This window comes from Leptonychotes weddellii, chromosome 12 (assembly GCF_054177405.1).
Source record: "Leptonychotes weddellii isolate Sample4059 chromosome 12, ASM5417740v2, whole genome shotgun sequence".
Classification (NCBI taxonomy): Eukaryota; Metazoa; Chordata; class Mammalia; order Carnivora; family Phocidae; genus Leptonychotes; species Leptonychotes weddellii.
In genome coordinates, this window is record NC_138380.1 from 37,395,479 (window position 1) to 37,407,879 (window position 12,401).

Below are 12,401 nucleotides of genomic sequence, written 5' to 3' on the forward strand. Positions count from 1 at the left end.
GCGCGCCTCGGCGGGCAGGTGCCCCCCACCCACCGCCCAGGGTGCGCGCCTCGGCGGGCAGGTGCCCCCCCACAGGGTGTGTGCCGCGTGGGCAGGTACAGGAACATGGGAACATGCAGTCAGAGCTGCTGTGAGCAGGGCAGCATTGCTCAGCTGCTCGGGGTTTGGCAATCCTGCCCTTCTGTTTGTCATGGTAACAAACACTAAACACTGCCAAGGAGGAAGGGGGTGCAGGCGGAGCCCCCAGGAAGTGGAGGCTGCCAGTTTCATCTTACACATGTGACCCCAGTTTGCCCACCACCACCCAGCCTGGAGAGCTCTCTGCAGCCCTGGCTCTGACCACAGAGGAACCCCTGTGAGGCCACAGGCAGGGAAACTCGGCCGGGGGGCGGGAGGGGGCGGGGGGGTGGTGCTGGAGACAAGCCCCATCTCCATACCATACCAAATGCCAGCCTAGAATGGGACGTGAAGGATAGGAGGCTGAACTCCTGTCTAGGCCCTTTAAAGGATCTGGGCCAACAACTGATGAGACGTAGCATTTTCTCATTGGCCACTAAAAACAGCCAGCCTGTGAGAGACACTGGTTGGTCTGGCTATGGCCTCGTCAGGTCAGAGCAAGCATCACCACCCAGTGTGGTGTTAGGAGGATCTAAAGAGGATAACTGGCTGATTTTACACATCAGTCTCCTAAGCACAACCTGCAGACACCCCTAGGTGTGGGCACGCACACAGAACCTCAGCAACTTTGCAGCCTAGGGGCACAAGCTTGGGCTAGACTCTAACCAGAGCCAACACAGCTCCCAAAAACAGGGGCTGCCCCAGCCAGGGGCCGCCAGAGACCATGCTGTGGCTTGAGGTAACTCTCAGGCTCCCGAACTGCTCTGGAGCACACAGAAGGGTGGTCCTCAAACACCCAGCAGGTGGCTTGCTAGGCTCTGCGACAAGGGCCCACCCCTGCCCGCCCTGTGATTTCACAGTTAAGTGCCAGGGGGATCAGGTCAATTGAGTGCCGCCTGGGTGATCCGGTGGCTGCTGGCTTCTTTCCTCCTTGTGCCTAGCTTCTGAGTGTTCGCTGTTCAGAACACTCCCCAGGGACAGCCAAGGGAGGGCTCATCTGGAGAGGTCAGGGGTGGGGTTGCCCTGACCCCACAGCCCAGAAGCTCCTCTTGAATCCCCTCTGAACCCAATGGCCCCTTGAGGGTCAGCCCCTTCGCCCTCGTAAGGAGAAGGGGGTCTCCAGACAAGCTCTGCTGTCCTCTAGTCCAGTGATTTCCAAATGTCAGAGGGATGAAGAGGCCCTAAAGGGGTCTTTGAAAAATGGGCAGTCCTGGGCCCTAGCCCAGAAATTCCGTGTGTTTGGGGTGAAACCCAGGAATCCCTGATTTTAAGAAAATCTCCCCAGGTAATTCTGATGTGTGTTAGGTTTGGGAACCAGCCATCTGCTCTCCTTCCTGCCCAGACGCCAGAGTCATCAGAACTAGAGTCCCCCAGAATCCTCCTCATTCCTGCCCTGGACAGGTTCATCAGTCAAGGGAACCCCGAGAGTACATGCTGACCTGACCCTGGGAGAGAGTAGATGAGGCTGCTCTGGATCACAGTTCAGAAAGGGACTCCCCCCCACCCCGACCCCATTTTAGAAGTAGACCTTCACAGCAACACAACAGTACCTTGAACCGCGCAAGGTACAGGCTGGGCCCCATCGGCTTCCCGTGCCCATTACCAGGCGAATTTTCCTGCGAGGTGGCGTCTCTCAGCTCTACCCCGGCCGCAGCATCCCACAGGAATCCAGAGAACCCGGCCCCCTGCAGGAGAGGAGGAGGCATCAGTTTGGAGACCAGTCTGTTTTGTGGCAGGGCTCAGCCCCAAGCTGGTGGGAAGAGGCAGGAGAAGCCAGGAAGAGACAAGGGGGACTCTGCACTGGGTCCTGAGATCACATGCACAGGGCCTGTTTCTGAAACACAAGCATACCCCAAAAGCCACCGTGTGTTCCTCCTTGCCTCCCGCCCCAAATTTCCCATGTTGCCGATTTCAGGGTTTTAGGCGCAGCTAGGGTGCTTGGGCTCTTATCTTCTGGGGAGTGAAGTGAGGGGAAGCCCCGACTAAGCACAGAGTTATCTTTTTAATCATCACATCCCATGAGATAGACACTCACAGCCATGTCCACCAGGCAGGGACTCAGCTGCTCAGAGAGGTTAAGTAACTTCCCTCGAATCCCACAGCTGGTAAACAGCGATGTTGAGAATCAAACAGAAGACTGCAAAGGGCTGGCTTTGCTTACTGGTTAGTTGTAGCTTACAACCACCAGTATCTAGTGCCTAGTGAATCCTCCATATATATTTGCTGGATGGATGGAGGTCAGTGCTGACAGTCCCCACTGTTTAGAGCCAGTCAAGGGCACTCTGCAGGTGGACAGGGCCCACAGAGGGGCCTCCAGCCCGGGGACAGGGGCCTGTGAGGGCCAGTGGGTGGTGGCAGAAGTGTCCTGAGGTCTGGTGCTAACCTCTGCCAGCTCTGGCTGCAGATGGGCCACTCTGAATCTGCCTGCTTCTCGCTGCTGTCCCTTCTGGAAAGAGGAAAAGCTTCCTCTCCCCACTCTATCCCAGCATCTGGAGGCTCCGCTGCCGGGGATCAGCAGTAGGATCTGTAGGCATCGCTGGAGGGGCCAGCAACACATATTGCTAAAGGAGAGGAAGGGACTCTGCGCAACCTAAGTGGCCTGTGCTGAGTCCCAGCATCCGCACAGGTCCCAGCCCCACGCCTTGCTGGGCTCAGCACCTCCACTAGACCAACTCGTGGTGAGGAGGAGGGAAGGAATGAACAGGGAACCGTGTTCTGCATGCTGTGCACTTTGAGATTTATAATCACAGGCCTGCCCACCCCTGGAGAGAGCCCCAATTTAAGACCTGGAAGACCTGGATCTCAGGGCCACCTGTGTCACTCTGCCGTGGGATCACAGAGCCCTCCATTTTTCTAAATGTGTTTCCTCGGGAATCAAGTGACGGAAGTGGGATTTGCCCTTTCCACTTTGGAGGGTCATCTTCCCATTTATTGTTTCTCAAGCAGAGGTGCCAGAGTAACCTTCCTGGTGTACCGTGCAGGTGGTCAGCTCTGCTTAAAAACCTTCCGTGGCTCCCCAGTGCGCACTAGCCACTGCCCAAGGGGCCCCCTAGGTAGGCACCTGCCTGTTCAGGCTGCCCTTCGCACCTGCTCACCGGTGTGCCCAGCAGCACCGGGCGCATCTGGGAGCCTCTCCCGATCCCCCGGACCCAGGCGGCCCCTGGCTCTGGAAGAACTGTCCCACCTCCACGCGGGGCAGCCGGAGATCCGGGTGTTAGTGCCAGAGCGCCACCTGGGCTCGGGCCTGACCCCACCGTGGGGCCGCTAGAGGACGGGCAAGTCGTTTTGTCATACAGAGCTCGGTTTTCTCATCTACAGACGCCCCTCTGGCTGTGGGGCGAGGACTGGAGACCTGAGCAGAGGCTGCCACTTGCCCACAGTTGTCCAGGGAAGAGATGGGACGTGTGTGACTCACAGACACAATTTGCTAAACAGCATTTAAAAGCACTTTAGCTTATGTGTCCATATTTAAAAGTCAGGAAATTTCACATTAAAATCTAGGTATTTACATCTTTTGAGAGCCCGGGAGATTTGTCCACACGAGGCCCACCAGCCTCCATGGCAACAAGGGTGTGATGAGCCAACTGCAGCCTGAGACAGGTATATGGACTTCCAGTCGGCACAGCCTGGCCAGCCTGCCGCCTCATGCGGGCCCTGGTCTGTGTTCGGTTAATGGGGCAGGTCAGTGCACGTGATCTTTGTAAATCCTACAGCAACCCAGTGATTGACTGAAGGAAGGGGAGAGTGCTCCCATTTTAGAGATGAAGGAACTGAGGCTGAAAAGTTGAAGTGGCTTGAACTTGGGTCTCCCTGCAACTGCACACTATCTTCCAACGGCCTTGCCACCCCAACCTGGAGTAGGGGTTCCTGCCTCGTGCCTCCAACAGGCTGTGAGCTCCCGAGGGAGGGGCTCCATCAGCTCGGGATAGATTCTTGCCCTGGGCTTGCAAGGACTAAGAACAAGGCAGGGCTGGGTTCCTGGGTCTGTTTTTCTCACAGATGTGTATCTGCATGTGGCACAGGGTCTGGCACGTGGTAACCTTTCTGATGATTTCTCAGTGGATAAACAGTGTTAAATAGACTACGAGAGCCTAGTGAACCTACGTATGTATAAAGTGCTTTTTTTTTTTTAAAGAAGGCGAGGTGGTATTATTTCTGTATGGACTGAGAAGGGACAGCCATGGGCTACAGAGGTGAAGACTAGGTATGTCCCAATCTGGCTAAATTTCCAGCCTGTGGGGAAATGGACATTGGCTGTCACCTATAGTAACCGTTTACACTCCAGAACATAAAACCCAGAGAAATCAGATTTACATCACATTTTTAAGCAGTAGCTTTAAAAAGAGAGCTTATTGTCCATAAATGACTGGATACTTTTAATCCAGTATATATTTATAATTTAAAAGCCTCACATCTCACTATCACTCACATAAACACTATTCCCGTTTATAAACGTGTTAGGTACACTAGAGAAAAAAATACAGCATGTGCATTTATAGAAAAACCATGTAATGACAGTTGGACTCATGATGAACTATTGGAAGTCTATTTTAAAATCTAAAACCCCACTAATATCCAGCATTCGAAGTGAATAAAAATCAGTCGTGAATAGATCTGTAAGAGTGAAACGTACCCCTTCAGCAATTTGCCCACAGCCACAGGGTATATACCAACGAAAGAACATTCAAAACGAAAATCTGTTCAAAATGTCCACAGAACATTTCCATGCGCACAATCTCTACCACTGAAAGCCAATGCTTCGTGTATGAATTAAGCAAATCTGAAGTTTTCAGTCAATGAACAATGGGCTCTCCACAAACTTGGCAGAGGATGGAACTGTGGAGACGGGATTAAGAAGACAAAGGACAGAAATACCCCATTTGCAGCCTTGGCTCCAGACAGGATTTCTCCTCTCCTCCCAACACCCTAAACTCCCATTTCCGTCTGGGCAGCGGTCCATTCCCGAGCTAAACGTGAAACAGGAACCAGGGCATTTTGAAATGAATGGCAAGGAGCTAAGAAATGTGCAGAAACACAGAATTGCATCAAGGATGTTGGCAAAGTAAATTTGTAAATGCCTGTGATTAGGGAAAAAGGAGGTTGCAATAAGATGCAGATAAAATCCAGGTTTTGCACATGGAGGGTACCTTCTGGAGCTGAGTGGAGGGCATCTCAGCAACAACGGCCTTCCAGCATCCCCGGGGCCCCTTCCACTTGCGGATGTTGGGCAGGATAGGCTGGTTTAGCTCCGTACAGAACTGCAAAGACAGAGCACAAGTCGCTGTGTGTTCCTGCCTAAAGCACCTGCGGCCAGTGGCAGCCGGAGGGGCCAAGAAGTGCCTGAACCGGACTCATCGGCCATTTTCAGAGACTTGTCGGACTTTCTCTGTGTTCTTAGGGTTTGTGAAGACCCAGAGAACTCAAAAGTCCCACAAATTAAAAAGCAAACTATCCATAAAACACACAATTATCACCCCGGGGTGGGGGGGCTCTCAGTTAATAGAAATCAATTCTTTTTGTAGCACTCTAGTACAAATAGCTCAAAATGAGTTGTCGGAATCCTTCTTATCCTTGTAAAACCAGTGGTTTCAAGGTCCTGGGGAGCGGGGGGAGGGGGTGGTCCAGATGGGTATCAAATGGGGAGGAAGGAAGAGGAATTCATGGTATCTTTTCTCCCTGGAGCCTAGCTTAAAGGTGGCAATATGGACCCCCAGCTTCACCCTCAACTACCGCACTGTTCACTTTGATGCTCTTTGGAGAAGGAAGCCGTCCGGCCATGGATGGTTACTGCGCCCCACGTGTGTGGGCAGGGCCTGCTTCGTTTTGCTTATGCGTGTTCCATGAAGCCACTGGGTCACCAAGGCAAAAGAAAACTGTTCAGGCCAAGGCAATGAAGAGTTAAAAAACCATGTGCTTCAAAATATGTGGCTCAGTTCCTCCAACTCACTCCTCAAACACCACCCAGACTCTGGAGGATGGTCCCCAGAATGGGTCATGCTTTGGTTGAGTTTTTGAGATGCTCCCACATTTGGTTCTGCCCCTTCCTGGTGACACCGTCTGTCTGTCCCTTTGCTTCCTGCACCTGGGAGCCATGCCACTCCCCTCCCTCTCTGCCCGGCCCTCCAGGTGTTCTGGCTTCCTCTGGGCACCTCACCACTCTCTCTTCAGTGAGCTGCCCTTAACTAGTCTTACTTAGCTCCTCAGCTTCAGCTTACACCTCTGTCCCACAGGCCCCCGAATCTGTGCCTACAGCTCAGATTTCTCTCCTGAGGTTTGAACAGTATTCTGAGAACCCTCTTCACATTTCCACCTGACGGTCTCCACGAACCACAAACCCAGCAGGTCCATTCCCCTCCCCCACCCCCATTCCCATCTCAGCTCCTAGCATTTCCATCCTTTGCATCGTGTTTCAGAGCCCCATCTTCTCTCGCCTGGGTCACCGGCAGAGCTGTGACGTTCTCCTGCCACTCGGTCATTCAATCCCCGTCCATCTGTCCCTGGGTAAGTCGTGATGGCCATGCTCACGCGCTACCCCTGTGGTTCCCCGTGACACTCGGGGCCCACGAGTGTCAGCCTTACCTGGGAACTTGCTAGAAATCCTCTGGCCCCATCCTAGACCTACAGGATCAGAACCACGAGTGAGGCCCAGCAATCTTTTTTTTTTTTTTTTAAAGATTTTATGGAGAAACAGCATGAGAGGGGAGAGGGTCGGAGGGAGAAGCAGACTCCCCGCTGAGCCGGGAGCCCGATGTGGGACTCGATCCCAGGACTCCGGGACCATGACCTGAGCCGAAGGCAGTCACTTAACCAACTGAGCCACCCAGGCGCCCCCCAGCAATCTGTTTTTAACAAGCCCTCCAGGTGATTCTGATGCCCACCAAGGTGGGGGAGCCTCTGTGGCTGCGCAGACCCTCAGAAGCATCTGCTGCCCATGCCTGAGGCACGAGGAGGGAAGGGGAAGGGGGCAAGCAGCTGTCAGCCATCAGCCCCCCGCAGGGACAGCCCTGCGGCACAGAGCTGCTCCTGGGAGTGCCCTCACACAGCTTATGCCATAAGAGGGAAGAGGAGGCATCCCTCCCTGGGCAAGGGAGGGTGGATGACAGGAGGTCTACTTTAGATACGTGCTGTTCTGGGGGTTCTGCTTTGACAGGTACATAATTAAGTGTCTGCCTTTTCCTGACCGCAGACAACATAAGAGCAGGGACTGTTCCCAAGTCCCCTTTATAAAGCTCACCTGGCACAGAGCATAGCGCCTAGGGACCCTCTCTGAGCATCTGCTGGTGAACCAGGGAACTCCACGGAGGCCGGCACTCCTCAAATCCGTGTGTATGACAACCACTTATTGCAGCTCCTTATCTAAATAATTGCCTCAATTTGAACCTGACTTTGAGTTTGCCTGAGAAGTGTTCTCTTTGGGATTTTGTCATCGGGGCTTTGACTGGGGCTGAGTGGCTGTGGACAGTGCTGTTCCTAATGGGGCCTTCACCCCAGATGGGTCCCCTTGGCCAGATGGTCCTGGCTGGAAGCCATACTTGGATGGGAAATGAAGCACTTTGGAAAATGCAGCCAGAATGTATTGACGATAACTTTAGGGATCCAGCGAGGAAATGTACTCCACAAAGGGTCCAATTTCCTGCTGGGGAATCATTTGCTTGCTGAGTGATCATTAGAGCTGAGTCTGGGAATCATTAAAAAGGAGAGCAGCTCCTAATGCCCATCCGGTGCTTCGCTCTTCTCCACACAGGGAGTCCTGCACCTGGATGCTCCCCCGAATCTCCCAGGAAGCACACTGCGGGGAGGGGCTCTATTAGCCCCAGTCCTTGGGGGACCCCACCGTGCTGGGAAGAGCTACATGTAGGCGCCACAAATCTCATCTTTCCTAACCCTCACAGGGCCTTCAGATACCTGAAGACAGGTGGAGCTCCCGTTCACACTGCGAACACCAGCCCAGCTTAAACATTTCGCACTCCTGGCAATGCCCCTTTGATGGGAAGCGTTAGAAAGGGAAGACGTGGTTGACACTGTGCTCCATGCTTACCACTCTCCGAGATGACGGCCTTGGGGGCCTCAAGTCTGCTACTCAACGTATGATCATCTGGATCAGCTAGGAATGCATTAAACACGCAAATTCTCGGCCCCACCCCAACCGACTGAATTAGAAACTCTGGGCTGGGGCCAGGTAATCTGCATTGTAACAGCCTCTCCAGATGACTCTCACACAGTTTAAAGCTGGTGTTATTGGATGGAGGAAAGACCTTCTCCTTTCGTTTTCTACCTAAAAGCCTTTCTTTTACAGGTAAACTCTTAAAGAGATTTAAGGAACCGTAATTCCTGAACCTTAAGGGCCACCTATACTTTGTACATCTGAAGCCTTGCTCTTGATAACCTCTCTCAGCCCACAGAGTTAGATGATCCCCCTCTATGCCCTCTCTTTCAGTAGTTATTATGTTATTGGACACAAGTAATAGTTGAAGGGACCAGGAAAAAATTGTTCATGGCTAGAAGCATTCTCTGCCCATCTGCATGATCGGCAGTAGGTAAGGGGTAGGACTGTCTTCCATTCCTAGGGCTAAAAAAAGAATTGCCAGTTTGTTAACTTTAGTTGACGGCACTACCAGTTCATAGTAAACCCGAGGAGCACCTCTGAGATTCTTGTACTCAGAGGAAAAAAAAGAGAGAAATTAAAAAAAAGATTCTTGCTACTTAGAGCATGGTCCATGGACAGGCAGCGTTGACCTCAGCTGGGAGTCTGTTAGAAATGCAAAGTCTCAGGCTCACCTCAGACCCCCTGCACTGAAATAGGCATTTTCACAAGATCCCACAGTGATTTACAAGTTTGGCAAGTGTGAGAAGCCTGCTCAGAGCCTTCCTATTTTGTATACCTCATCCCTATTAGCCCCCCCAACCAGCCCCCACGAGCCAGACAGCCTACCAGTTAACTCCTGAGTGAAGGGCAGCATAGAAACGTTAGTTTATGTGAGTTTAGATTCAAGATTACACAGTGGGTGAGTATGAGGGGACGGTCTGAACCGAGGTCTACCTCCTGCTACTCTACCTCCCGGCTGGACAGGTGAACTAGCCGGAGCACGGCAGGTGCCCAGCGGAGGCCAGCCGTCTTACTGAAGCCTTAACATCCTTTCTCCTAAAAATGTCCCAGGAAACAAAAGCATCCTCTGAGAGCCCTCAATCTGAACTCTGCCTAAAATTGTTTTATGTACAACAGTTGGTTCTCAAATCTTCTGCTTCGCCCACAGAGCAGAAGGCAGCAATAATATTCTCCTAAGTAAAAGAGGCTCAGCAGGCCAGAAAAGGGTGGAAATGGGAAGATGTGTATGATGGGGAAGAAGTCTCCGAGGTAACTGACCTGCACAACCCGAAACTACCCCTCACAAATGTGTTTCTAAAATCCCGGGGTCAGCCCATCCCCTGCCTCCATCAAAATCACGCTGGTTCTTGTTTTTAAAACCACAGATTTGTGAACCTCATCCTTTGCCAACTCGGAATCTCTGAGGTTAGGGCCAATCTGGGCACTACTCACGAGATCTCCCAAGCAATTTTAAAGTTTGAGAAGCTCAGACAAGGCTCGACAATCGCTGATTTTGAACTCGGCCTTCATATTCTTCATACCTGTGGTCTAGAAGGACGGTTTTGACTCTTCAAAACAAACGTACCATCTCGGCTGTCATCCCACACTGTGAAAGCATCTGACTGTGGCTCTTCTCAGATAATCCTGGGAGATAACATGAAGGGAGCCGGCCCGCAGCATGGTGCATGGGAGACATGCAGCGGGTACTGGCTGAATGAATGAATCAAAGGGATGGCTCCTGAGGATCCCGAGGATGGCTTCTCTCTCCCGGGATAGGTCACAAGAACGACCACAGGCTGGACTTGTTTCTCTAGCCTCAGACCAAACAGGGGTGATATCATTCTTTAGCACTGGCCCCACAACAAGCTGGTTGAGATGGCAGAACACTTGATCATCAACACCACATCCACCCTACTCTTTGGCTTGGCAAGAGGGGGCCTCAGAGTCAGACATGTTAACTCCAATCTACAAGGTGCCCAAGGTGCTGGCATTTAGCCATGTCAAGTCCTAAAGGAAAAGAGTCCTTTGGCTCTGTTTGAGACGTGCCTCATCTTGGGTCTGCCCTCGGTCAGCTCACTCTGCTTATCTCTGCAGTGACAGGAGGGTTCCAAGACTTGAGACCAATTGTGTTTTGTTTGTGGACCTTTGGACTTCTTTTTTCTTTCTTTCTATTCTTCCCCATTCCTGAAATGGCTATTCCTTATGCATCTGGTCCTGAGTGAGAAACATAAATAGGAAAGGCATTCCGCCAAGTTCAGGGGTCCCTTCCTTGTCCCTGTCCAGTTATGTTAGAACGAATCTCGGGGTTCTGGGAGCTAGGCATAAAGATGTGTTGTAGAGGTGACCGCACAGTTAGCTGGAGACAGAGTATCAAGGGTACTGGCAGGCATTTCAAAAGCCAACTCCAAACGGCCACCCTGATCCTGCTTCCTGGATGGTGGGAGAAGGGTGTTTTCACTCAGAAGCCTCTGGGTCCAATTTCCAGATAAACTTGCTTTGCTTTGAGTTGCTTGTTTTGCTTGCTTTTCAGAGTGTGGAGGTGACTTCTCCTTGACAATGAGTTTTCCACATGTGAACCACTCAGTTTCCCTGCACACTCAGCGGTGGCCATTAAAAACACAGTAAATGATGGATAAAGCAACACAGGTAAGCTCTCCTTTAAAAAGGTAAATTGCCATCATCCAATAAAGATGTCCCTGTTTTAGACTGTGCGAGGTCAAGAGACTGAACTTTCATTTGAATACTATAGAAACCGGAGCAAATGACAGACACAACATTTTTTGTAATGTTCACAGTAAGCAGGGCTTATCATTTGTCAGGATCTTCAAGGGCGGAAATGTTACAGACAATAACAGAAGCCCGTACATCTACAGGGTATCGGTGAAGGATCACATTTAGAGTGAAACCAGAGATTGGTGAAGGCCATTAAAAAATGTCAGTGTACTCTAAGAGAAAACACCAATGCAAAAGCAAATTATACCTGTCAGCTAAATATTAACCATGTTTGGCCTTCTAAGTATAACAAGTCTATTACAAAGTTTTCCTGGGATATTTAGACCTTAAGATGTTGATATTTTGAAGGCCTATGGGGCAGCTGTGTCCTCAGTTCTGTTGCTTGGTTGTCCTAGGTTCTAAGTGCCTTCACGGTTCTCAGAGGTCTGAGGGCGGCCCCTGGCACACCTCTCTGCAGAGCTGGGGCTCACACACAGCGTGTAAGATGGACATAAAGCAAAAGTGAAAAGTCTTTACACCCTCCTTCTGTCTCAATCTGTCCAGAAGAGAAAAAGTTTGCTCACTGGCTTATACCCTATGTTCCCACAGAGCCAGGACCATCATAGAAGAATGAAGCCCCTGTCTTAGGTCAGGGCAAACACAGGTATGTATCCAGGTGCAACGTGGAACAGAGAGCGATGTGGGGGGGACTCCAGGGCGCTGGGCCCTCCCCTAATACAGCTACAGCACTGCCCATCACCTCCTTTCCTAGAGGGCCACGAGTCTGCGGAGGGAGAGAGCACAGGTCATCCTCTCTGCTCCTGGAGGGCTCACTGAGCAACTACCATTTTCCATTATTGAAAGAAAGAACTGGGCTTGTTTCCTCCTGGCTTTGCAAGTTTCCTCAGAGGGCCACCTTCCTGGGCCGGAAGAAGAGGAGGAGCTTCCGGACCCTGGGTCTTGGTTCCCCACCTATAAAGTGTAGGGATGGGAGGAGATGACCCCACCCCAGGGTATTTCCAGCTCCAAAACTGTATGATTCTAGAACTCCGGGAGGAGAGGCTGAGAGAAGAGGGAAAGGCAGAGGAGGGATGGGTGAGGCAGCATAAAGAGGGGAGAGGGAATACAAAATTCTCACAAACACTAAAACTCCCTTCTCCCTCTTTCTCTGGGATAATCGCTGCATGAACTCCGCGGAGAAGCTGATTGCGTTGGCAGGACATTGGGTGAACTTCCCAAAGGCTTTCCCGCAAACAGGGAGAGTGGATTCCACTCCCAAAAACGGCATCAGCTTCCCTTCACGTGGCCTAGGCCCCACCCAAAGACCCCTCGCTAAACTGCCCGGAGTAAGAGCATAGTTTTAATAGGTAGTAATTCTAATAGGTTAGGTTTGGCTCAATCCAACCACAGTAAGAAACACAGGTGACCAATAATCTACAGGCAGGTCAGCTTCTGAATCCTGTACGAAAAACAGAGCCAGAGAGAA

General features: G+C 51.6%; 1 protein-coding gene across 1 annotated transcript in view; it reads right to left on the reverse strand.

The window, feature by feature from the left end:
- The window catches only part of EEPD1 (endonuclease/exonuclease/phosphatase family domain containing 1), a 38,830-nt gene that overhangs the window by 7,549 nt on the left and 18,880 nt on the right, over positions 1–12,401 (reverse strand). Inside the window, exons 2-3 of the mRNA XM_081800272.1 lie at positions 5,265–5,375; positions 1,668–1,802 (exon numbers count right to left, since the gene is read on the reverse strand). Coding sequence (XP_081656398.1) covers positions 1,668–1,802; positions 5,265–5,288 — 159 coding nt within the window. The 5' untranslated portion in view covers positions 5,289–5,375. The remainder of the gene's footprint in view (positions 1–1,667; positions 1,803–5,264; positions 5,376–12,401) is intronic.